We start from the raw sequence: 27760 nt of genomic DNA, 5'->3' as shown, positions 1-27760 counted from the left end.
TTGCCCATGATGAGTCGAGTCGTCTCCTGTCGGCTCAGCCCTTCTCTGTACATGGCATCTTCTGTCCTACTGCTGAACAAACGTTGGGTGTTGTGCTCGGTTCATCTTCCCATTGTCAACCCCAGCAAAGTCACTCTGCCCTACCTGCCTCCGGTATCTCTCTCTGGTCCTGCTCTTTTTCTTCATTGGTGCCGTCCACACCCTAGCTGTGGACCACAGCCTGCCCGTTCTTCACTGTGTGGCTGAGAGCTAATCCATTTTCCCATCTTCATCCCTGCCCTTTGCAGTCCCTTTTCCATCTCCCAGCCTAAGTGGTCCTGGGCTGTATAAACAAGGTCCTGTCCCTCCAGCCTCAGCCATCCTCTTTGCTTAGAAGAGACAGTGACATCTTTGCCTGGTCCTGCCACACCCTGAGTGCCCCATTGGCCTTTTAGCCCCTCTGGCTCTCTTCTCTCCTACTCTTGGGCAAGGCTGTCTTTCTTTCGGTTTTCCCCACAGAAATAACTGGTGGTGACCATTTGCTTTTTACAGCAGTGAAAGATCCCTAAAGCACCCAGGTTTCTCCCTGATGACATCCAGATCTCAACCACCCTAGGTGTCCTTCTGTATCTTTTTGTTTTCTTTCCCAGCCAGAAAAATGTATTAAGTCACAAATGTGTTCCTCCTCTGGAACTCTGCAACTGTGGTTCCTGTGCAAAGGGACCGCTCCGCCAAGTGAGATCCCTTTTCTTCTTCAGAAGTACTTTGGTTTTGGTCAATGGATCAATTGCCCTTTGATGGCCTGACATCATTCAAGAATTCTCACCTCCCTAGTTTGTCTTTCTAAGCACACTGCTTCAGCTGAGCTTCATTTTTACTGATGTAAATGCTGAAATGTAACATTTTTTCAATGATTCTTTAGATATGTTTGTGTCATCAGAAATTTCCTATATCTTCTAATACATTCGTTATAAAAACATTTATTTATGAAAGCTCTTAGAGGAGTCTGATAACTCCCATGTCTCAGGCATGTAATAAATTTTGTGTATCCTTTCCCCATTAACGAGAGAGAAAGTTCTTAGAAATAGTAGCTATTGTGTGTGAGCTGGCATTGCCCACAGAGCAAGGCTGGAGAGCAGTGCATTTCTCCTGGGTGTGTGCTATAAAAGGTACTTATTAGGACCAACATCTGTGTGTAGTAGTGTCTTACATGGTAGGAGGGCAAGGAAGATGAGGAGAAGGACAGAGAGGAAGAGGTGGAGGAGAACTAAGATGACGTATTTGTATAGCTGAAGGAATACCATTAATATTTGAGTTCTAGAACTTTCTCTAAATGTTTTAGGGTAGTTTGGATAGTTTGGGAATTGGCTTTTATAAAATAAGAACACATCACATCTTCTGAGCAGGAACAGATGCTCAGAATTTTTCATATAGTTGCTCATATGATCTAATATAAAGAGATGCATAGAAAAATGCCTGTAAGGTTGCAGTAAGCTGGTGATATTGATAAGCCTAAAGATGGGAAGTCGTAGAAAAATATACTGTCTCCTCCCCCATGTACATGCATCAGGGCACTGGGTAATCTGCCGTGATGAAGATTTCTAAATGCATTGGTGTAAATTAAGATAGAAATGTATTAGCTTTCATGTAATATGGTCTTCCAGTCCGTGCTAGTGGGGCGGTCAGCTTCATGAGGTCTTTCAAAGACACCCCCCACCTTGTGGCTGTGTTTCATTCCCCTTGACAAAGCTGAGTTCCCACCACATGAGGAATCTCACAGGAAGAGGGAATGAGAAGAAGTCTAGCAGACGCTTTGTTTTATAAGCAAGTATAGCAGGTAAGGAGCTCTCGCTTTAGCTCGTGTTCCCATGTCTGGGAGTTAGTTTCAGCCTGGCCGCAGCTAGGTGAGGAGATACAGGTTGTGTCTGGGTGTCTTGCTCACGTAAATCTTGATTTCTGTGGGAACAGGAAAAAGGTTTTAGGGGAGCTAGCAGTGTATCTTAACATGCTTCTATATTTTCAAAAACTTCTACACATACTGTTATTATAATTTTTAAAAATCTGTTGCATTCATGATGCAAAATTCAGATGGTGCCAACAATGCAGTGAAAAGGAAGCTGCCCTTCCTACCTCATTCCCCTACCCATATTTCTTCTCCTTGGAGAAAACTAGTGCTACTATTTATTGCCATTGTAGTTTGTAATTGTTAAACTTTACATTATTCAGCCTCCCTGGACCACAGTTTTCTTACTTTGAGGTACCTCGTGTTTCTTTGTGGTTTTCTCATTCCATAACTGGTTAATGAAAGTTTCCAAATCAGGTGTGCTCTCAGCTTCCTTCCTGTGGGATCTGATTGCCAGGTGAACGATAGGTGAGGAATAAATGCTGACAGAAGATCAACACTGTTAAGACCCAGGAACCGATGCGGGCTGACTTGGCCATGGACTGAGGGTTTTAGACTTTGTGAGCTACTTTTAAGGCCCTGTAATCAAGATGACCCAGGCTCTTCTTCATAAACCCTTCTGTGTCATAGGACTCTCCCACGCACCGTTTGTATTTCTCTCGTAGCAGTTACCTAGTTTAACTTTACTTTGAAATAGTCATTATCTGCTAGGCTCAGTTTTTTTTCTGCTGAGCACACATTTGTGGTCTCCCTCTCCACACACTCATTGAAGTACATTTGACATAAAATGAACTTCTAACATGTAAAGTGTTCAGTTTGATGATCACTGACACAGACACGTACAGCCATGTAACCATCATGACTAGATGCTGAACATTTCTGTCACCTCCAGAGGCTTCCTCAGGGTCTGGGTAATCCATGTCCCTGTTCTGTTGTGACCACATGATCTGCTTCCTGTTGCTATAGTTTGGTTTGCATTTTCTCAAATTTGTTCTTAGTAATTTATACTGTATGCATTATTGTTGGTCTTGCCTCTTGGATTGGGTATAATTATTCTGAAATTCATCTGTGTTATTTTGTATGTTGATGACTCGTCTCTTTTTACTGCTGAATAGAATTCCACTGTTTGGAAAAATCACATTATATTAATCCATTCATTTATTTGTTGATGGACATTTAGATTTTTTCCAAGTTTTGATTATTACAAGTAAAGCTGATATTAACCTTTGTGTATAAGTCTTTGCATGGACATATTTTTATTGAACTTGAAAATATTTAGGAGAGAATTGTCCAAATCATGAAATAAGGATGTGTTTAGCTTTTTCAGGAACTGCCAAACTATTTCAAAATAGGTGGACCATTTTATACTGCCACCTCCAGGTGGGGCCGTCCGGATTGTTCCCTGTCCTGACCAGCAGCCATGGTTTAATTTTTAGCCATGTGAATTGGTGTGTAGTGGCATCTCTTATTTTTGACAGTAATGATGCTGAACATTTTTCTGTGCTTATTGGGCATTTTGCAAACTGTCTGTTTAGATCTTTTGCCCATTTTTTTCTTTTTAAGCTTGGCTTGTTTGTTGTCTTATAAGATGTATTGTAAAAATGTTGTTTTTTTTTTTTTAAATAGTCCATGTTTCTTGTCTGACATATGGTGTTGTAAATATTTTTTCTCAGTCTGTGATTTGCAGCTCACTTTTTAAACTATCTTTTTTTAATATTTTATTTTTTAGTTGTGACACAGTACCTTTATTTTATTTATTTATTATTATTTTTTAATGTGGTACTGAGAATCAAACTCAGTATCTCACATGTGCTAAACTATCTTTTGAAGAACAGACTTTAAATTTATTTTATTTTTATTTATTTGTTTTTTGGTACTGGGGATTGAACCTGGGACTCTTCATCACTGGACCGCATCCCCAGCCCTTTTTATTTTGAGATAGGGTGTCACTTAAGTTGCTAAGGCTGGCTTCAAACTTGTAATCCTCCTGCCACATCCTCCTGAGTTACTGGGATTACAGGTTTATACCTATGTGCCCAGCAGACTTTACATTTAGATGAAATACAATTTGTTGATATTTTTATGGTTCATTTTTTGTGTGACTATGAATCTGCTTCCTACCCCAAGGTAACAAAGATTTTGTTTCTTTTATAAATCTTAAAATAGTTTTAGACTTTTAAGACACATTTAGGTTTGTGATCCATTTTGAGTTGATTTTTGTCTCTGATGTGAATTGGAGTGAGGTTCAATTTCTTTCCCTCCCCGCCTTCCCAAGAATATCTAGTTGTTCTAGTGCTATTTATTGGAAAGACATTATTTCCCAGTTGAATCGACAGTAGCAAGCTGTTGAAGTTTTCAGTGGGTGTGGGTGTTTTAGTGCTACTTCATGTTCAGGGGTTTGCTGTTTTTTGAGAGTCAAAGGGAAAAGTACTCTTGAGTGTTCTCCCTAGGCAATTGGACACTGATGATAAATTTCTTCAAGTTACAAGAATTAGGTTTTTAGTTGACTCATTGTTTCCCAATTTAACCTATGTCATTTTATTTTTAGGTGTTACACATAATATCGCATTACTTCGAGAGGTGATAATAAATTCACGCTTTGTAAAAGGAGACATCAGTACTAAATTTCTTTCGGATGTATATCCTGATGGCTTTAAAGGTTTGTATGATTGAAATATTTTAGTTACTCAAAGTTATTTTGTAACTTGAAGTCATTATTTTCATGCTTTATTGTCACACACAATTTTTCCATTTGAAATTTTGGCCTTTGACTTATATTATACTTGATTTATTAATATATTTGGAAAATCCTAGACTAGTGACATTCATGATTTTAAGTGTTCATGTGTGACTCGTGAATATACGAATCTGCAGTTTTATTGAGTGAAGAATGAAACCACGTGAAATGTTCTGTGAGTTTAGCCTGTGGGCAGAGAATGTTAATAGATCATTGTCCTACCTGACTTTCTGATATAGGTATATATAGGAACCCTTTTTTAGTGACTCTATATATCCTTATGAAAAATAGCATTGACATTTTCAGAAATCCAGATGCTTGTTCTAGTTGATAAAAATGACGATGTCGGCTGGGCATGGTGGCACCTGCCTATTATCCCAGCAGCTCTGAGGCTTAGTCAGGAGTATCATAGGTTCAAAGCCAGCCTCAGCAACTTAGTGAGGCTCTAAGAAACCTAGTGAGACCCTGTCTCAAAATAAAAAATTAAGTGGGCTGGGATGTGGTTCAGTAGTAAAACACCCCTGGGTTCAAATCTTTGTACAAAAAAAAAAAAAGACAATGTATAAGAAGACAATGGTTTTTAGTCTGAAAATGAAGTTTTGAATAAAGAAATGAGTAGAATATGATGTTTAGCACTGGACAGTTGTGTTTCCAAGTAATAGAAAAAAAATGGTCGATGAGGAGAAAAAAATGAGAAATGGAGGAAACTCTTCTGTGAGTTTTGAAGACGTGGTTAACGTGTTATTAAGAAACTCACAGGATTTACCTGAGACTTCATGGAAAAGAGACAAGGTGAGATCCAGAAGCCTCTACACGAATTTCTGGTGATGGTGGGATGTACGAAGGATAGGCAGTCTTCCATTTAAAGTGTTCTAGTCTATAAAATGACTTACGTAGTCACGTCAGGAGCTATATGTAGATTCATATAGTTGATCTGCTAAATGTGTTTACAAAGTAATTTTTAATTTAAAATTTACAATTTAGAGTTTTCCTAAGAAATAGATTTGAATCTTCTTTTAAAACATTAATGCTAGAGTTTTATCATTGGTATCAAGGGGAAGGAGGAAGTTCTTTTATTTGGGTTCTTAAAATCCAAGGATTCAGGGCTGGGGTTGTGGCTCAAGTGCTAAAGTGCTCGCCTAGCACATGTGAGGCACTGGTTTCGATCCTCAGTACCACATAGAAATAAAACATTGTATACACCTAAAACTAAAAAATAAATTTTTTTTTTTAATCCAAGGATTTATTAGTACGTAAAAACTTACAAATTTGAAAGAGTACAAAATAAAATGCATATTTAACATGATTGCTATTTTATTTTTGTGTAATGATTTCATTAATGTCTGTTGGTTTCATGAGGTCAGGAACCACTTAAGTCATTGCTTCTTACTGTGTCCCTAGCAACAAACCATGACAGACATTAAGTAAACAATTGTTGAATTAATGAAAAGAATCTTTTTTTAAAAAAAAAAGAGAGAGAATTTTTTCAATATTTATTTTTAGTTTTTGGCGAACACAACATCTTTATTTTTATATGTGGTGCTGAGGATGGAACCAGGCCACACGCATGCCAGGTGAGCACGCTACCGCTTGAGCCACATCCCCAGCCCAATGAAAATAATCTTATTGGTAGTTTTGATGAAGGGATTACTTTGCATATTTTTAATTATCTGTACATGTTTCCAGATAGCCCATTCACTCTGTTTTGATTCTACTGTTTTGGCCTCTTGTGCTTACTGAGGTTTTAATTAAAAGTTGAGGTAAGTTGTTAGGTGGACTCAGTATATTCTTGTGTCTGCCTACCTAATTCATCTGTGAAGGTGATATGATAGGAAATGGTAGGCAGAAGGAGAAAACAGGCAAACACTTCAGAGAACCTTTAGAACAAGCATATGCATATGTGGGTATTTAAATATACACACACATTCACATGAGTATGTATAAATGGTAAAATATCCCATAGAAAAATGAGGCATTTAAAATTTCTAATTGGAATTGATGACCATGTATTGTACATTTAGCAAACAATAGGAAATGTTCCACATTCTCTAGATTAGGGAATCCCCTTCAGAAATTCACTAAAAACCTATATATCGCAGTTTTCTATAATATGCCTAATACATTTTAAATTTCTATTTTGGGTTAGGAATTATCAGCATGGACATGTAATTTTGCCTCTTAGCTTATACAAGAAAGGATTACAGTATTTTTAATTGTTACAAGTGTTAGAAGAACTTTTGCAGTTATTTAAGCGAAGCCTTCATTTTCCATACAAGGAAACAAAAACTCAAAGCAATTGATGAGGCTAAATGATCAGTAAAATAAGGAAGCCAGGAACAGATCCTAGGATTTTCTTTCTTTTTCTTTTTCTTTCTCCTTCCCTCTCTTCCTCTGTCTCCCTTGCTCCCTCTCCCTTCTTCCTCCCTGATTTGTTCATCCTCCAGTGCTGGGTTAACCCAGGGCCTTGAGCTTGCCACCCTCCACCACTGAGCCACATCCCAGCGGAATCCAGCTCGAGGCTCTTTTCCTGTGCTGGGCTTCAGATTCATAAATCACCAGGCTTTTCCATCGGGCCCGCTGCGTGTCATCTTGCCGCCGAGGACTCGCAGCGTGCACACCTGTGTCTGTCGTTCCTAATGCCTCCTGTTTCACTCCCGCCTACGGTTTGTGGTCAGTTTGTCCTCTCTGAATGGCCACCGTCTCCTAGTGCTCTCTCTTTCCTTCCTATGTTAACCCAGAGCAAGTCTTAGATAAATTAAACTATCGTCTTGGACTGTTTGATACATGTGCCGAAAGAGACAGCAGGAAGTGGCAACTGAAGTTAGTCCAGGACCCTCTCAACATGCTTGAGGCAGGGTCACTTTGTCCCTTTGGGCTTACCCATCTGCTTCCCATCTGTCCTGCTCTCCTGGGCGCTGCTCATAGACAGTGTCTGTCTTTATGACTGCATTAAAATTTTCTATTATATGAGCTTACCTCCCCAGATCTGTTTGTGGACTAGGACAGTTTTACTGAATTTTCTTAAATTTGCACTTGGAAATTATTGTGTCCAAAATTAAAATAAAGCATACACAAGAAGCTATTCTGGTCCACTCTTTATATTCTGATGTTGAAAAGCTATTTTTCTTTGATTCTAAAGATAAGGAAAATGAAGAATAAGATATTTTGGTTCTGAAATCAAGAGGAAATAAAGAAGAAAATATTTTAAGAATTATAATTTCAATTGGAATGTAATAAACTCTTTGAACTTATTTCTCTATTGCCTTGCTGTATTTTGACCTGAAGCCCCATCAAAAGAAATTGTCATAATTATATATATATATATATATATATATATATATTTTGTGTGAAAAGTTTTACAGATTTTTGGTAAAAATTAAATTCAACATAAAAAGGGTAGAATGAATTATACTTCTTTTTGTCCATTGATACTATTTGTACAGTCATGAAGGTCATTCAACAAATAATGAGTGCAGGTTCCAGGAGGAGACAGAGGAGAGGCCAATTCCTACTTGGGGAACGAGGACACCTCATGCAGAAGTGGCCTTGTTGACTTCTGCAGCCCCCATCAAGGACTCGAGCCGGGGTGCTGGGCTGCCAGGCTGGCTTCCCCACACGCCATCCGCTTTGAAGTGCGTTGGTAGTTTGAAATCAACCATGGAGAGAGTATTCACTACAAGGAAATTAGCAAATGCTACACACTAGGGCTTTTCTCCTTCCCCCACACCCAGTGGGTTGTTAAACACTTCCCAGCAAACCACTACCTAACCCTTTGACATGAGAGCCACCAGCGTGAAGAGGAAGAGGGTCACCCATCTGAGACGGAGACCTCGGCGGGTCCCCGAGGACGAAGCACAGGTGCAGATGCCTGCACTCACTGAAAACGGACAGAGCAGAGAGGGGTTAAATTAGAGAAGGCTTGATGAGGCAAGACATTTCAGCAGTCAAAGTGTCCGAAGGTCACTGCTAAGAACCGAGTGACCCAAGGCAATAACTGAACGAAGTGTCCCAAAATATTTAGCAAAAAGGTAAAGAAAATAAAACCATTCAGGCAGTAAGAAATATGGAGGGAAGATCCACAAGATTTTGCATGTAAATGAATATATCATGGGAGTTTAATGGAAAGAAAAATGGACAAAACAAGGATGAAATAAGTTGTAGGGGAGTCCTGGTTTCACTCTTCTTTAGAAAGCCTTGGGGTGTTGGAAAGATCCACTAGATTTCAGATAGGATTAATGAAAAAACCGTGTAAGGCTTCTAGAAAGGAAGGAAGAAAAAAAATAAAGAATGTGGGCTGGGCATATAGCTCAGTTGGTAGAGTGCTTGCCTCGAATAAGACCCTGGGTTTGATCCCCAGTACAACAAAGAAAAAAAGAAATAAGAACAAAAGAAAAAAAGATATGCCAAGAATATTTATTGAGATGTTCTTCAGACTCCATAAACCAGAAGGTGGAGAACCTAAAGGCAAAATCTGTTGCATAGGAAAGAAATTGGTTCCAGAGGACTGTGCTCAATCGAGACAGCCTGCATTTGTCAGTGTTTTAAAAAGGTGTTTTCAAATAAATACAGAAATGTCTCAGTATGTGTATTTATTTTGAGGAAGCTGCTGAAGAAAGTACTCCAACTAATTTTGAAGTAAATGTGATTGCTTAAATATGCCTATGCACTCCTGCTCCAAACCCCACTAAACTGAAGTTTTTGAAGACATGGGCCCTCAAGGGAAAGAGAGCGAATTGCATTTTAGAAAAGGAAAAGGTAAAAGATAATTTTTTACTGACTTTGCAATATAGGAAAGTTGAATCCTAAACTGGCAAGGGAGAAAGAGTTGTTCATTATCACTTTATGTTCCCACTGTGGAAAGGGATGGACGAATCCAAAAGCATCTGAATATGTGAGTGTGTCTCAGGCAGAGTTCTGGGCAGGTAGGACTTATCAGCAAGCAGAAGCACTGGCTGCCCTCTGGGGATCTGCCTTCCTGCAGGCTGGCAGGCTGTGTGCATTCTCAGCTCCCCCAGGGCAGCTGTACAGGCGGCAGTGGATGAGATCCTGTTCAGAAAAGAGAATGGACCTTTGTCTGGCCTGTCAGCCTGGAGCGAAGAATGGAAACCAGCATACTGTCACCAGAGGACCAACAGCGGGGAGCATTCAAGGAGAGTCCAGGGTCGAGCCAGGGCAGTGAGGCTGTACTGGGTATCAGGCCACAGGGGAACTTGCAGGAGATAAAGCCACTCTGGTTATGAGGGGGAATAGCTTCATGCTAGAACGGCTGGTGGAATGGTCAGTTATGATCAAGTCCTACACATGGACCTGAATACCTTTCAAAGTGGGATATCAACAAAAGGGTGGAAGTTGATGTGGAGCATATCAGTTTGTCTCAGATGTGATGAAAGATGGTGCGTTCAATTTGGGCACATTCTTTCTCCATATGGCCTGAGTTGGCACACCAGCAGTTGATTAGACCAAGTAAAATAGTAATGAATGTCTTGCCATTAAAGGGGTCCCAGAATGTGTTGCCTTTCCATTCCCGATGATATGTACGATGCATGCGTGTCTGAAGAAGGGGCTTGTCAAGTCTTCTGTGAACCACTAGAAGAAATGCATTTCACACACACACACACACACACACACACACACAATTACACACAATTGTCATAAAAAATACTGTGTTCCAAGTGTTTTGATAATTGGTTTTGCTGAGCATGTCTCACTAAATTGGGTTTATGGACTGATTCCTTTTTTCCCTTTGTTCTTTATAGTTATATGTGACAGTAGAATGTATTTTGACATATCATATATTCATGGAGTATAGCTTCCCATTCTTGTGGTTGTACATGATGTGGAGTACGCTGTTCGTGTATTCATATATGAACACAGGAAAGTTATGTCCAATTCATTCTACTGTCTTTCCTGTTCCCATCCCCCTCCCTTCCCTTCATTCCCCTTTGTCTATCCCCCCTCCCACCCCTTATTGTGTGTTAGCATCCATATATCAGAGAGAACATTTGACCTTTGCTTTTTTGGGATTGACTTATTTTACTTAGATGGTAGTCTCCATTTCCATCCATTTACTGGCAAATGCCATAATCTCATTTTTCTTTATGACTGAGTAATATTCCATTGTGTGTGTGTACCACATTTTCTTTATCTGTTCATCTGTTGAAGGGCACCTAGGCTGTTTTCATGGACTGATTTCTTTATGCAAGTTGATAAATATGACCCAAAGCAGTTCTGTTTGAAGGTATGACATCTCTTGCCCTTAGAGCTTATTGTAAATGCAGATTACCCAACCTCTCCCCATGTGGGTGGAATGCAGGAATAGAGGCTCATTTAATCCAAGTGATTCAAATGCCCAGTGACATTTGAGAAGAACTGATCCTCTTTATACTCCAAAAAGCCTTGTGATTTTGCCACATTATAAATTTAAACTGGAGAAATTTAAAAAACTTTACTAATTTATTTTTTAGCTGGGTGTGGTGGTGCATGCCTGTAATCCCAATGAGAGGCCAAGGCAGGAGAATCACAAGTTCAAGGCCAACCTCAGCAACTTAGTGAGGCCGTAAGCAACTTAGCGAGACCCTGTCTCAAAAATTTAAAAATAGGGATGTGGCTCAGTAACAAAATGCCCCTGTGTTTAATCCCTAATACTAGAAAATTTAAAAAGTAAAAATTTTATCAATTCATTTTAAAGTTCATGATAGTAAATCCATTTTGCTTTGACATAAGGGCAATGACGTCATCACATGTTGTGTATCCCTCAGAACTAGGAACCTCTGCAGATCGAGGGACTCCTGATAAAATGAGAGTTTTTTTGTTTGTTTGTTTTAAAAAGGAAAATCAGTCTTAGGACTATGAAACATATTTTAACTTTGCAGGACCCTGAATAGCTCCTACACTGTTCATTTTGAGAAGAGTAGGGCCAAATTTCTATAATATTTTCTTATAGGATAATTAATTATGGAGTTACATGGGATGGTTCCATCACTGTTCCAATGTCAGGGGATGACCAGGAACTTTCCAAAACCTGGAAGTTCCCATGGAGGTCTGTGGTTGAATTCTCAGAACTACATTTGTATCAAGGTTACATAGCTTCTGGGTTTGTCTTGAAGGGGAATAGATTTCTTGGGCTTTCCTGACCCTTCAATTTCATGAAATACCTTCCCATAGAAAAATGAGCTGCAGATCTTGAAAGTATTTATATTTTAATTTTGGATATTTTTAGTTTCATTTCTATTTAGAGTGAGTTTTAGATATAATATTCAGATCATTTCTTTCAAATAAATTCAGAATTGTATAAACACATCTTACTGCTGATGGTCCAGCACTCAGGTTGCTCCTGCTGTGCTGTTTAATGCTCTACTATAGCGGACAGTCCTTTGATAAATAGCCTTAGAAGTTCTGTGGTCGCACAGCTCTTGCGGGATGTCTTAGCCTTCAGGCCCTAGAGCGGGGAGACCTCCCCCCACACACACACACTCACTGCACTTCTTGAGGAACTCTGTGCGTGACGGAGGTTTCCCTGCCGCGCAGCCCTCAGCCACACCAGTGGTCCTCCCCAGGCCTTCCTAGCTAGACCCCTGCCCCTTGGGTCAGCTAACTTATGGTGGGAAGAGAGAGTGAGGGAGAGAGAAATTCACTGATCAATTGGTGGAAGAGGCCCCAGGCCCTGAGTTCACACACACAGGAAAGAGAATCACACCTTTATTTTCTTTGAATTCTTTGCACTAGAAAACATGAACCTGCCCTTGTCCTTGACCAGCATCACTCCTCTTCTAGTCTCCATTTCCTTAGAAGTAAAATTGTGGGTGGGAGTGAGAAAGAGCAGCAGATGCGAGGAACTTAAGCTTTTCCTAGAGATCTCTGTGGGCATGCATATTTATAATTGTTTTGTTCTGTGAGTCAATTTATGATCTCCTTTCCCAAATATGACAGTAAACTTCCAGCAGGGCTTTTTGTCTTACTGAAAAATCTTGCACCCTGACTCCTGCACCTTGAACATTACTAAACCATAATAGATGCCTGATAAAATACTCGTTTGAATGGCTAGTAACTCTCTAAGATGGAGGCACAACTGTTAACTTTGTTCATGTGGTTGATGGATTGATTGATTGATTTCCCTCAGGACATGTGTTAACAGAGAATGAGACACACCAGCTATTGGCAATTGCATCATCGTTGTTTGTGGCATCCCAGTTACGAGCCCAACATTTTCAAGACCATTCAAGGTATGGTGGATCTTTTAAAACTGAATAAATGAGCAGGAAATGTTGCTAATCTAATCTGCATAGGAAATAGCCAATAAAAGATCCGGGTGGTCTCAGTACTAGATCTTCTGATGGTTCTTTTGGGGAAATACAATGAAGACATTGTTTAAATATGATATTTTGTATATTTTGTTCAAACAAGTTTTTTAAATTAAAGGAAAAAAGATCTTGGCCTCTTTGACTTGGATATTAGGAGAGGTGAGATTTCTGACATTTTTTAGAAAATCCATTCAAATTGTTATTCTATTTTATTGCTTTGTTGGTGTTTTTAAAAGTTTTGAGAAGTGTTATAGTCTTCAAAATTTGGAATTAATCTGGGCAGTTAAAAGGTGTATTTCAGAAGCTATGAGGTGTTAAAAAGGACTCAACACCAGTATGAGGTGGTTTCTTGGCCCCACGCATACCTTTTAGCTTCCTAGGACCCAGGTGAAAGGATAAGTAGAAACACAGTCCCAGTAACACTGGTGCTTCTGGGTGACTGGACGTTGTATTGTGTGTGTGTATACTTGCTCGAGTAATTCTGTTGAGAAAATTGTGTTACTTCAATTTCTTTTTGTTCCCTTTTGCTTTTCTACAAGGATAAGATCAAAAACAAAAGGACAAAAAGGTGAAAGTTGACCAAAAGCATAAATCAGAAACTCAAAAGTGATTTCTGAGGAAGCAGATAGAAGAAAAACGAAAATGAGGTTAGGCTGTATTTTAATGGATGATGTGATTTTGCTCAGAAAATCTCACAGTAGCTAGTACTCTTCATTTGCGGTATTTCTCAAGAGAAAGTACAAGAAGCTTGGTGTGCATTTTCTTAACCTCACGCTCTGGTAGATACACAGGGAGAGGAGAAAGGATGTGGATACCAGCACATCACTGCACCAGGGGAAGGAGCAGGGAAACCGTCAGCAGAACCGCGAGTCTGGTGCTGGTGTTTTCCCTCAGTTGTGTTTTCCAGAACACATGACCGCTGGCCACAGATGGCTATTAAAACTGACTTTAAAACCGAGTTTGTAGTCCTGTGAGCCACATGTGGTTAGTGGCTGTGTGTTGGGCTACACCAACTTCCTCTTCATCATGACGGTTCTGTTTCCATCAAGTTCTGTTGGACAGAATTCTTCTAGAGGGATGTGTGTGCAGAATCTCTCCTGCAGATCCTAGCTTTGGCCTTAAAACCTGAATTGCATACCTCATATTACTTTTTTTGGGAGGGACACCAAGGATTGAACTCAGGGGCACTCAACCACTGAGCCATATCCCTAGCACTTTTGTGTGTTTTATTTAGAGACAAGGTCTCACTGAGTTGCTTAGCACATCCCTGTTGCTGAGACTGGCTTTGAACTTGTGATCCTCCTGACTCAGCCTCCTAAGATGCTGGAATTACAGGCTAGTATAACTTTTTATTATTCTTTTGACAAATGCAATATTTATACTGACTCCCTTATCTCTAGTTATTATTTGGATCTTTATTATTTCAGAAGTCTTAATGTAGCTAAAAATGAACTGGTTTGATTTTTTAAGAAACAGATGCAAGTTATTTTTAGAGGGTGTTAACTTATTCTGGGTGAGAATCCCACAAGGGTTTTAAAAGATAAAAGGCAGCAAAAAGGTAGCTGGGCATGGTAGTATATGCCTATAATTTCAGCCTCTCTGGAGGCTGTGGTTGGAGGATTGCAAATTTGAAGTCAGTCTCAGCAATTTAGCAAGACCTTGTCTCCAAAAAAGTTTTAAAAAGGGTCGGACTGGGGATGTAGCTCAGTAGTGGAGCACTTGCCTAGCATGTACAAGGTCCTGGGTTCAATCCCCAACACAGCCATATATATTCTCACATACATACACACATACTCATACATATATACATACACATATCTGAGTGCACATGCTACATGTATGCTTTATATTATTAGATTCATACTGGGAACATAGTTTTTATTCTGTTTTTTTTTAAACATGTTGTGAATATTTTCTATTTGTTAAGTGGTCTTTGGAAACATTTTAAATCAATTTTTGATTATGGAGGCTCTTAAACAAATATGAAATAAGCAGAATAGTAAAACGATCCCTGAAGTAATCATTACACAGCTTCAACAGCATCAAAAATCTGCCTTCCTTGTTCCATCTTGACCCTCTACCCACTCCTCACTTTTTTACTTGTGTTTTAAGGTAAAATTTACATACATTTAAGTAGAGAGGTCTGACCTGCAGGATCTTAACAAATGGATGCTCCAGCGCAACCCACACTCCTGTATGTAGGTACTGAACATTACCATCACCTCAGGAAGTGCCCCCCCCCCCCCCAGATGTTAGTGCTGCCTTCAATAGATTTATTCCTTAAAGTGATCTTCCTTTGTATTTGTCTTTTGTGTAATTTCTGCCTAAAATTATAAGTTTGCTAATTGTTACATTAAGAATCTTAAATATCTTATTTTTAAGCTCGTATCTGTAGATACTGAAAAACATTAATTAATAAAGTATGTAGATCAAAAGTTCAGTTATGCAGTTATGTGTACATACATTTCTTATATAATTATTCACTTGGGTGAGTTTAATTTTGGTTGAGCACATAATGTACTCAACAGGCCAGATTATTGTGACGTTGTACCACCCATAACAGCAGAGGCCTCTGATATCTAGCAAAATATATTCCTCTTCTGGACAAGGCACAGTCTTGTTTGGCCAAGGTGAAGCTGAGGTTACCTTTGCTTGTTGCTAGAGGTCCCCAGGCACCCTGTCATCAGACCCGAGGTAGGTGCTGAGTCTGTACGCTGGGCTTCTGAGGCGCATCAGACGACTGGCTCCGAACCGAGGCTGAGTCACCTCCAGGTGTGGCTCCCTGTGTTGTCGTGGGCGTGTTCTTGTGTGTTTTAGCTTCCAAACCAGTAGCCAGCAGCCCTTCCTCTGTGCTGCTTATTTTGGCTACTGATCTTATTTTCCCAATTTGTCTGTGGGTTTTACTCTTTCATCATTTATGACTTGGAAAAGGACAATAATATGTATCCTTAATATTTAGATAGTAAAACGATAGCAGTATATTTCAGGAAAAAAAAAAGAAACATGTCAGAAATGATAGCAACTTTTTATTAAGAAGAGAATAAAATCTGAACATGATTTTTTTTTAACATAAATGCATGTTGACTTGCTATGGAGTTATATTTCTTCATGATCATTCTTTTTTTTTTTTTTTTAACACTTTTGGGTTGGAGGGTGTCGCTCCGTGCTAGAGTGCTTGCTTAGCATGAGCGAGACCTGGGTTCAATTCCCAGCACCAAAACCAACCAGCCTACTACCTACCACTTTCTTTGTCAGAAATAAACCATCAAAAGCTGTATTAAATGACCACTTCACATTAGTTGAAGCCAAATTATTTCGTTGGCACTGAAGTTTGGTCTAATAATTTGTTTCACTGACAATGATTACCTGTATTCTTTTTTCTTCTAATCAACTTTATTTTTGCTTGAAATGCCTGTTCTCCTAGAATCCCAATGTTGCCCCTGGAGTAGGGTTCCCTTTGTTGAGAATCGGGGTAATTTGTCTGGGTCCTACCCTTGTCCACCTGGTGAGAATGCCATTCTGCTCTCACCAATGGCTGTGCGTCCTTCTTGCTCCATTGTTTTTGTTACTGTGATTCCTTACTTTTGTTCAGTTTTGTCACTCTGAAAATTATCCTCCATCCTTTCTTATCTGTCACTCAGCCTTCTTAGTTCCATGAGTGTCATCTCTCTGCTAAGGTAACTCATCATTGTAGGGATGACCGGTTCTAGTGCTGGGCAGGCCACTTCCCTGTGGAGGAGTAACTGGTGACTAGGTCCACCTTTCCTAGAGAGGGCACGCTTTGCGTGTTTTAAGATTGAGGCGGGGGTCTGGTTCAGTACAAGCCCCTAACTTCCTCTTAAAGATCATGCTCGGGGATGAGCCCTTCTGTAGCGGGCCTGGCGAGTGGTATCTGTTTGCATACATTTCAGGGTGTTTGAGTGCATGTGAGGGTAACTGTCAACTCTGAGTTTTATAAAAGTATTTTGCGGGGTGCAGTGGTGCATGCCTGTAATCCCAGTGGCTTGGGAGTCTGAGGCAGGAGGATCTTGAGTTCAAAGACAGCCTCAGCAACTTAGTGAGGCCTTAAGTAACTCAGCAAGACCCTGTCTCTAAATAAAAATATTAAAAAGGGCTAGGATGTGGCCAAGTGGTTAAGTGCCTGTGGGTTCAGTCCCTGGTACAAAAAAAAAAAAAAAAAAAAAAAAAAGATTAATTGCAGATATGTAGTAAATACATTCGTTTTATTGGATTCTTTTGGTTTGCTTGCTTTTCTTTCTTTCTTCACTTTTTTTCCAGCCCCCAGAGGATGTGTTCAGAATCCTAAACATTTATTTTACAAATGAACAATTAGAAACAATAGCAACTCTTTAATCTATCTGGAAGTTACATATGATTAGTAGGAGTACTGATGATATTTACATTTCTTTGTATTGTGGTAGAAAACACATAAAGATTTTTACCCTCTTAACCATTTCTAAGTGGACTTCACCATTTCTAAGTTCAGTAGTGTGGACTGGAGGCACATTGTTGAGCATTAGCTCTCTAGAACCTTTAGATCTTGAAAAGTGAGACTCCATATCCCTTGAAGAACTGCCCCTTCGATGCTGCCCCTGCTAACTACCATTCTGCTTCCTGTTTCTAGGAGTTTGACTCTTTCAGCATTTGTATTTTCTTTGTAACAGTTATTCCTTCTGAATCACTTGAGATGCTTTCAGGCGATTACATCCTCCACTGATGGTGGCTCCGTGTCTTCCTTGCTGTGAGTCATACGGGTTTTCTGCTGGCTTGTGTGTTCATTACCTGTTTTGTTTATTTGAGACAGGGTCTTGCTGTGTTGCCTTGGCTGGTCTTGAACTCCTGGGCCTAAGCGACACTCCTCCTTGACCCCTCGAGGAGTGTGACTCTGGGCAGGGCCAGCATCTCAGTTATCTTGATGTGTGGGAGCACAGACCTCTGTGTCTGAGATGGATTTTTCCATGGTTCTACCATGAGGAGATAGTAACAGTTTGGACAAAAAAAAAAAAAAAGGTTTCTGTGAGATATAAACGACTTACTGTAGTGCCCAGTAAACTTTAGCTGCCCTTCACAGGTTTCTTTTTTTCTCTGTGATGACAAAGATTCTGTGTCAAGGGCAGTGGCAGTGACACACCTCATTTTATTCCTAACAGAAAGCCTTGACCGTTGCAGTGGCAACCAGTATATTCTCTGTCAGTTGAAATATTCTCTTAAATTAAGGATGTATCTTTTCTTTCCTTATTGAATAAGAGAATCAAACATAGGCATTAAATGTCATCTGCCTTGGAAAGTATACATATTGGTCATCATGAATTCGAATTAGAAAACTTAAGAGAATTTACCAAGGACAAAATGATTAAAAGAAAAAAAATGAAATTTCTACTCCAAGGAATTTAGGTTTGAGTGGAGGAAAGACAGGAGATCAGGAAGATCTGTAGTGTATCAGGTAAAGATAAATGTCCTGGTTGTATTAAGGAAAAACAAAACAGGGAAGGATAGGGTGGGTGCCCCTTAGGGTAGATGGTGGAAAGTTATGGTTTTAATTTAGACAGCAGGGAATGTTTTGCTGAGAAAATTAACATTAGCAGAGGAAGGAAAAGAATGAGTCTTGTGGATATTAGGGAAGAGCCTTCTGGTGAGAGGAAGCAGTAAATGCATAGGGCCGAGGCTGGAGTATGTATATCTAGCATTTTTGAAAAATAGCAAGGAGTTGAGCAGAACTTTCAAGGAGAGAGCAAGTAAGTCAGAGAGTAGTAGAAGGTGGAGTTGTTGGGTCACCTGTGGTGAGGACTGAGGCTTTGTCGTGAGTGGAACAGGGAGCCGTTGCGGGTCTTGAGTGAAAAGACCTTGGTGTGACACACACAGCCGCAGGCCTCCTGGCTGCAGCAGTGTCAGTTACTGTAGGTGGCGAGAGTGGAAGCTGGGAGCCCATGAGGGGTCGTGGTCCCAAGCCCCAGCCCCAGAATACTGCAGCACTGGTGACCCTGAAGGATGGAGAGGACCCAGCAAAGGGGGCAGAGAAAAGCAGCAGGGGGAGGGCACACAGTGTGGGTGAGTGCAGGAGCCCAGCGGAGGAAGGGAGCAGAGAGGCTGGGTCCATTGCGCTGTGACCAGTAGGACCAAATGCGACCATTGCCCACGGCACTTAACAGTGAGGCGGCCACAGGAGACCACACAAGAGCTGTTTTAGAGGATGGCACTTGCAGAGTGGGGCTTCAGGTCAGAATGATGGGAGCCCAATAGAGTGGGAAGAGAGAAGCTGGAGACTGCTTCTGGCCACTCTTGTCAGGGTTGTCTTGTTTCTAGGCACTTGCATAAAGCCTTATGCCTTCCTTTGATTTTACAGAAAAGGGGCCATTATACTTAAAAGGATGTCTTTTTTTTCCCTAAATACTAGTATATTGCCAACATTTTGCCATGTTACATACTCTTCAAAAAAGTGGTTTTCAAAAAGTGTACATTAGCACTTTTAAAAAATCAACCCATGGGCTGGGGTTGTGGCTCAGAGGTAGAGCGCTTGCCCAGCATGCATGAGGCACTGGGTTTGATCCTCAGCACCTCATTAAAAAAAAAAAAAAAAAAAAAAAAAAAAAAAAAAAAGATATTGTGTCCACCTATGACTAAAAAATAAATATTTTTAAAAAATCAACCAAAGATACAAAATCTTGCTCTGATGAAATTGATAAATCTAGAGACTCAATTTGCTTGAGAACACATTATAGTGCTCGCTGACATTACAGAGTACGATTGTGTCCGCCACATCTGAAGATGCACGCGCTCAACTCTGTACAGCTTGTTTATTTGTGGCATTTCCTCTAGTCTGTTATTCAGGCTGGGAACCTCCAGGGTCAGTCGCCTTTGGTTCATGTGGCCCTGAGCTGTCAGGGTGCTTGGCCCAGTGCAGTGAGTGGAGCCAGCCCTGAATGAGGAGTCAGGAGTTGGCCCCTGGTCCACTGCCATGTATCAAGTGGCACAGCCTCTGGGCAAAGTGCTCCAGCTTTTGGTTTCATTCTCTGAAAAATGGCAGCTTTGGGCTGCTGGCTACTGAAGTTGTCTTCAGCTCTGATATGATTTGAATTGCATGAGGTCACAGGTTTTACTTTATAATTTCTCTCATGATATTTGAGCACAGTTTAAAGACTGGGAAAACGGAACATCCTCCCTGTGGCCTATGATAATATTGATGAGAATAGTTCAGCCCGAAAGGTTAAAATAAAGCGTGCACTTTAGTGGAGAGTTACCTCAGCCTTATGGAGTCGGTGTATAACAAGCACTTTGTGCTCAGACTTTGGGGAACATATCAGGTGTCTTGACTGGCCCACCGCCCGTCGCCAGTTAACTCTTTCAAGCACAGTTAATCGGGAAAACTACATTCCTGTGAATTCTCATGTGCTGCTGTGTGTATGTCTGTATTGCATTTTCTTTTCTCATCTGGCTTCCTGATAAAATAGAGGATCAATGTCCTAGTGATTCCAACCTGACAGATGAAATTATCTGAGATTTTTTTCTTGCTATTAAGAAAATGTGGCCTTTTCTGGTTTCAGATATGTAATTCATTTACCTGTGACTACGTTTTCAATTGGATGATAAAAGTTTCAGGTTTTAAAATGCAGTCTTCATCATTGAAGGCCAGTGGTAAAGGAACACAGAAAAAAAGTAGCCATGTGAAAATAATTCCCAAGGAAAAACCAATGTTGTTATAGAGTTGTATTTTGGCCTTTTTGTTTAAATGTCTTCTGAATTTAAAAGGAGATGCCATGTTATAACCCATGTACACCATCTATAAAAATAAAACATGGATTTTACATAATACTTGTTTCATGTGTATTTTCCGATAAGCCACATTATTACCACATTGAAGTTGATGTTCTAATAACCAAATGTATAATAAAAATGATACTTTGTATATTTACAAACACACATAGGCAGGCTATGTCTTTGGAAATACTTATTTCCATTTGCTCAAATAAATCCCTAAAAAGCAATAAGAGGGGAGAAAACATGAATTCAGTCATTTCCTTTTACTTTTTACTGTCTCTGTTATGGTATTTTATTTAATATGGCTATGTCTTGGATGACTTAGAAGACTCAGTGATATTAAGCACAGAATATTAATTAAGTGGATAAAAATGGCCTATTATATCCATATATATGTATTTTCTGCAAAATATTGCATTTTAAATATTTTTCTTTAATTTGATTGTACTATAAGAGCTGAATGGAGACAGAATAGCCTCATTATTGTAGGAGAATTTCTCTCTTCCCTGCAATGATTCCAAAAGCTCTTGCACACTTCATCAGTATTATTGTAATTCTCTGGCTGCAGGATATTTGGCAGCTGTTGCACCCCACTGGCAAATCCTATTCATGCTTCTGTCCCATTCACCACTGCCATTGGAGAATTGATTTCTCTCTCCTCTACTCTAACCTTTCCCAATTCATTTTGGATTGTTCAATGTGAAACATTTTAATTTCATATCATACCGCTATTCAGCTCACAATCCCTTTTTTAACCTGTCACCAGGGTAACAGCATAGCATGCTTTCTTTAGGCAATCAAGTTTTTATTTCACATGCTTAATGTTGCATTAAATGTTTGCATTTTGTTTAACCCCCCTTAAATACTTTGAACTCTGGATATGTTTTATAGGGTAATGAAATCCTTGATTTTTGAATTGAAACTAAATCAACACCATCAGTGCATTTATAATAAAATGTCAAAAGATTAATTTACATAATACAAAGATTATTATTAAAAATTCAAGTTAGCCGATCTGTGTGAAGCAATTTTCTGTAGGTAATGGAGCAATATTTGTATATATTTGTGTTCAGCCTTGTTCCGAAGAAGGATTTAAATCGCTTTAGAAAGATTTGTCAGTGAGATAAATAAAAAAATTAAAGAGTAATGGAATTGGTACAAATAGAAAAATATGTCTTTTAAAGATATAGCTTCATTTTTAGCATAATACTTTTTCTGTCTATTTTGCATATGTAAAGGCCACAAAGAGTTATGTATTTGATGATGGATTAAGTAGAAGATATACTAGAGTAAGATTAAAGGTCTGTTTTAGCTGGATATGGGGGCATGGGCCTGCAATCCCAGTGGCTCTGCTGAGGCAGGAGGATCATGAGTTTGAAGCTAGACTCAGCAAATTAGCAGGGCCCTAAGCAACTTGGGGAGATTCTGTCTCACAATAAAAAATAAATCAACAAGGGCTGGGGATGTGACTTGGTGGTTAAGTGCCCTGGTACCAAGAAAGAAAAAAAAATGTCGGGAAGGTGGGTCTGTTCTAGAAATGATTTCGGCAGTGTGTTCCTTGACCTCTTGTTTTTCAGTTCCCTTTAGTACTGTTTTTTCTTTAAAATAAATAGTTTGTAATAGATTAATAAGATAAAATTACATACTTTATTCTTGATTCTTTTAATTGACTTGACTAGACTTGAATTTCTCTTTATATAACTAGCTTTTCAGATTTTCAGCTTTATCCTAAATAATATTTCAGTGAAATTTGTTCTATGAATAGATTCTGTAAAATTCGGAGTATACTAAGACACATAAGTATATGTATTAGAAAAAGAAGAGCAGAGAATACTAAACCATATTGTTTGAAAGCATTATTGTTTTGAAAAATATCAGTACAGTAGCTTTAACTGTTATATTTCATTATATAATCACTAAAGATTTCATGTTAATTTCTAGGACAAATTCTGAATTAGGCTTCCATCTTTCTTTTAACTTTTAAGTGTATGTATGTTTTAAAATTCTCTTACTCTTGATTTGGTTCCTTGTTGGATGTTCTGGTTACTCACAGCCTATGAGACTGATTTGCTATTTTGAATTTTCATATGTCACTAATGATCCTGAATTGATCTAGGTGACTAGCATTCTGACCATCTACTTCACAAAGGTCACCTTCTTTTAGTAAATCCCTCCAAAGTTTCAATTCAAATCCCTCTTTTAGTAAATCCCTCCAAATCTTTGCCTTCAGAATTAATTCATCCCCAAAACAAGAAAATGCTCCATGGTGATAAAATGCATGCGCTTAACAGCTACAACAAAACAGTCCCTGTCCTTGAGGCACCTTCAGATCTGATAGACACTCTACACTCTGTCAGATGCCACAGGGGAAAAACGAAGTCCAGGTGGATGTCCTGTGGAGGAGAGGAAACCGAATTTCCAAGAGTGTCACTTTAAAAAAAAAAAATTCTAAAATGTCTAGTTTTCAATGAAGAGTTTTAAGACATGCAAAGAAACATGAGAGTATGACTTGCCCATTCATAGACAAAGAAGTCACTAGGAACTGTCCTGGAGGGAGCCTAACTAACTGTTGGGTTTGTTACCCAGTGACTTGAAGTAAGCCATTACAAATACATTTAAAGAACTACATGAAATGAAGTATGAAGAATTAACGGACAACATGGCAACCATAATTCACTAAATATAAAATATCAATAAACAGATATAAATGGTAAGATAACAATAAAATTGGAAGTAAAAGTAAAAGATAACAATAAAATTGAAAAACTACACTACATGATATCAATGATAGATTTGAGGGGGAGATCAGTCTTCAGTTGAACATATGTCCATTAAGACAGTATTACAAATGTAGTTCCCTGGTATTGCTTTTCATCCTTTTAACTTTCAATTTATTTATGTCTTTGAATTTCTTGCTCTACCTCTGAGTAGAGCACCTATCTTTTTAAAATTTATCCACTCTGTCAATTATCTATGCTTGATTGATGGGTTCAGTCTTTATAGACCTAATATTCATCATATTATTCATCAGATAGAATTTACATCTGTTGTTTTACTTTTTGTTTTCTGTATGTCATATCAGTTTTCTTTATTCCTCCATTAATTATTGCTTTTCCTTTTAAATATTTATTTTCTAGTGTTCTCTTTTAATTCTCTTGATTTTTGTCTTACTATTTTTTAAAGTTATCTTCTTAGTAGTTATACTGGGCATTATAATTAATAACTTACCTTTAAACAATGTTTGGATTGATGCTAACTTAATTGCAATAGTATATAGAAAATCTGCTCCAAAAAAAAAAAAATAGGAGCTAGAGTACAAGTCACTGGTACAGCAAAAAAAAAAAAACAACTAAAAGTAAAAAGGATGAAAAGCAGTTTCAGGGAAATATATTTGTAATACTGATATCAGTATTTTATTACTAATAATGCTGGTACCAAACTATTAGGGTAAAAATTGGTATTAGAGATAAAAAGGGTTATTTTTATCATGATAAAAAGTCAATTAACCATAACAAGTCTGAATATGTGGACCTAATAACATAGTTCCCAAATATATGAAGCAAAGCTGAGACAAAGCAAGAAATAGACAATTCAATAAGAATAATAATTGAAAACTTTAATACCCCAATTTCAATAATGGATAGGGCAACTAGACAGATGATCAGGAAGGAAGTATAAGTCTTAGACAATACAATTAACCAAGTAGAACTAATAGATATCTATAGAATAATTCATCCACCAACAGCAGATTATACCCCTTCTCAAGTGCATTGTAATGTTCTCCAGGACAGGCTGTATCTACTGTGATACAGTTCAATAGGCCATCAATAGCCTCTGTAAATTTAGTAGGATTGAAAATCAGACCAAATACAGTCTCAAATAACAATTCAGTGAAATTAGAAATCAATGACCAAGGAAATTTGAGAAATTAGTAAATATACAGAATTATATAACCAATAAGTTAAAGAAAAAGTCAAAAGGAAATAAGAATATATTTTTAAAACATTAAAACAAATAGGGCTTTTAAAAATACCACATTTGAAAACTTATAGGTACACATAAAGCAGTACTTAGAGGGAAATAAAGAGCTGAAAACACAAAACGTTGAAAAGAGTAGAAATAAATCAGATGCCTTATCTTTCATCTTAGGAAACTAGAAAAAGTAGAGCAAACTAATTTCAGTAGGAGCAGAGGGAAGGGAATGCTAAGGATCAGGGTTGAACCATTTGACATACTCCTCAGTCTGTACCTAAAGGATTTAAAAACAGTGTACTACAGGGACACAGCCACTTCAATGTTTATAGCAACACAATTCCCAATTGCTAAACTGTGGAACCAATCTAGATGCCCTTCAATAGTTGAATGGATAAAGAAACTGTGGTACATATACATAATGGAATGTTACTCAGCATTAAAAAAGAATAAAATTATGGCATTTGCAGATAAATGGTGGAGTTGGAGAACATTGTGCTAATCGAAATAAGCCAATCCCCAAAAAACCAAAGGCCGAATGTTTTCTCTGATAAGTGCATGCTAATCCATAAGGGAGTGGGGCATGGAATAAGTAGAGGAAGTTTGGATGGGACAAAGGGGAGTGGGGAAGATGAAGGGGATCGTAAACGTGGTAGAATGAGACAGTCATTACCCTAGGTACATGTATGACTGCACGAATGGTGTGACTTCTTCATGTACAATCAGAGAAGCGAAAAATTCAGCTCCATTCATGTACAATGAATCGAGGAACTTTCTACTGTCATGTATAATTGATTAAAACTAATAAAAAAAAGAAATTCCATAGAGTTTTGTTTAAACAAAAAAGATCAAAGTTGGAATAAAGGAAATAGAGAATAGAAAAAAAAAGAGAGAAAATCAATAAAAGAAGTATTTTGTTCTTGGGAAGTTTACCAGAATGAAAATCTTTAGCGATTTAGAGGTTGGCCAAGAGAAAAAGAAGACTCAACTTACTAAGGCAGGGCTGTGTATCTACTGACCTTACAATATTGTGAACAAGTTCTAATTAATAAGGATTATAAGGGAATATGGTTTGTATATGCCATGAAATTAAATAAAGGGAGACATTCCCAGAAAGACACAGGCTATTACTGACACAAGATGTTGAGTATCTGAACAGACCTATCATAAGGAGAGAGATTGAATGAATCATCACAAAACTTCCTAGAAAGAAGAGTCCAGGGCCAGACGACCTCACTGGCAAAGTCACACCAGTCATCCTTTACAAACTCTTCCAAAAACAGAAGAGAAAAAATCCGAATTCACTCTGCAAGGCCAATATTACCGTGATACCTAAAGCAGGTAAAGATATTACAAGAAGAAAATGAAAATTCAGTATCCCTCACAAATATTAATGCAAAAATCACTAAAAATATTAGCAAATCAAGGACTGGGAATGGAGTTCAGTGTCAGAGTGCTTGTGTGGCATGCATGAAGCTTTGCACAGAACAAAACAAACAACATCAAAAAGTGGAATCCAAGAATATGTAAAATGGTTCTGCCCATAACCAAATGGGACTTCTCCTAGGAACAGAGTGTTGGCTTACCATCCCCAAATCAAGCAATTTCACATACCAAATTAATGGAATAAAAGACAAATCCCACAAGATTATCTCAAATGCAAGAAAAACATTTAACAGAACCCAGTGTCCTTTCATGATTTAAAAATAAAAAACAACAGGAATAGAAGGCAGCTTTCTCCGACTGGTGAAGGCCACATAGAATAAACCCACAGCAAAAAATAAAAGGCATCTAAATTGGCAAGAAGTTAAACTATCTGCGGGTGACATGATCTTGTATCTAGAAAATCCTGAGGAGTTCACTAAAAAATCTATTCGAACTACTGTGACTTGTACAAGGATGCAGGATACAAAAATGAGATGATGCTTTAAAATTGCTTATGGAAGGCAGGTGCCCTACTCTGAGAATATACTGAGGATTGTTGAATTTGGCACTTAAGGTAGGTTAAATTTATGGCATGTGAGTTTTCTCTCAGTAAAGCTAATTGAACTATTTATAGTTTGCTACTCATTTGGTATTTAAGAATTTGTTTTCCTGAAGTTATGATAGAACTTCAAAATTTAGGAATTAAGTGAGACAGCATTATATCTTTCTTCTGGTCTAATTGAGTTCTCTTAAAGAGTATTTCTTTTCATAACTGTGAAATAAGTTTACGTGACTGCTCTCAGTTTACTGAACAGAGTAGCATCTGGCGCAGAAGAATCGCCAAGTGTTCCTGGGCTGCCACCTGGAAGGTAGGAGCCTGTATTCTCCCCTTTTTTTTCTCTGCCTCTGAATGTGACATAAAGTTCAAACAGCATAGGAAAGTTCCAGTTCCTCTCATGGCACTGTAGCATATTTCCAAGAAACCCTTCTCACATGTCACTTGCTGATAGAAAAAAAATTATGTCCCTTAGAAAGATGTGGATGAACACCTAAATATGACCCTTAAAAGCAAGGTGAGGGGCTAGGGTTGTGGCTCAGCAATAGAGTGCAAGCCTAGCATGTGCGAGGCACTGGGTTTGATGCTCAGCAACACATAAAAATAAATAAAATAAAGGCTTTGTGACCAACTACAACTAAAAAAAATATTTAAAAAAAAAAAAAAAAGCAAGGTGATCCTCCAGTGGATGTGTATTTACCTGACTTTTCCTGAGAGCAATTGCTGTTGAGCATCCTGGTATGGCTGGAACTCAAAGCCAGTCTTGTTTTTTTGGTTTCTGGTCTCAGATGATGATCTTCAAAGTTGTGATCACTGCTAGAAATTGAGCAGGGATATCAGAACAAAAAGGGAGCAACAGGATGAGGAGTTTCATATCTGAAGTTAGCTTCCCTCCAATTGTTGGTTGACCTTTGAAATATGCATAAAGAAATTTGCAGAGGGACCCAGGAGTTCTGCATAAAGATGACCTGGGGAGTCCAGCATGTAAACACTGTTAGAATGACCAGAGAACTGAGCTTAAATTTCATATTGCCTACCAAGGAGACAAAAATGCTGGGAATTTTGAGTTTCACCAATGTGAGGACCTTGTTAGCACCCCAGAAAGACCATAACTTGGAGAAAATTTTGCTTCT

The 27760-nt window shown here is 38.5% G+C and overlaps 1 protein-coding gene across 2 annotated transcripts in view; it reads left to right on the top strand.

Annotated features, from left to right (window-relative positions):
- The window catches only part of Pcca (propionyl-CoA carboxylase subunit alpha), a 356906-nt gene that overhangs the window by 201042 nt on the left and 128104 nt on the right, over positions 1-27760 (top strand). For both annotated transcript variants that reach the window (XM_026399302.2, XM_026399298.2), the window contains exons 17-18: positions 4431-4541; positions 12739-12841. In XM_026399302.2, the coding sequence (XP_026255087.1) occupies positions 4431-4541; positions 12739-12841 (214 nt within the window). The remainder of the gene's footprint in view (positions 1-4430; positions 4542-12738; positions 12842-27760) is intronic.

Source organism: Urocitellus parryii, chromosome 2 (genome assembly GCF_045843805.1).
Source record: "Urocitellus parryii isolate mUroPar1 chromosome 2, mUroPar1.hap1, whole genome shotgun sequence".
In the NCBI taxonomy this organism is placed as follows: domain Eukaryota; kingdom Metazoa; phylum Chordata; class Mammalia; order Rodentia; family Sciuridae; genus Urocitellus; species Urocitellus parryii.
This window is presented reverse-complemented; position numbering and strand designations above follow the sequence as displayed.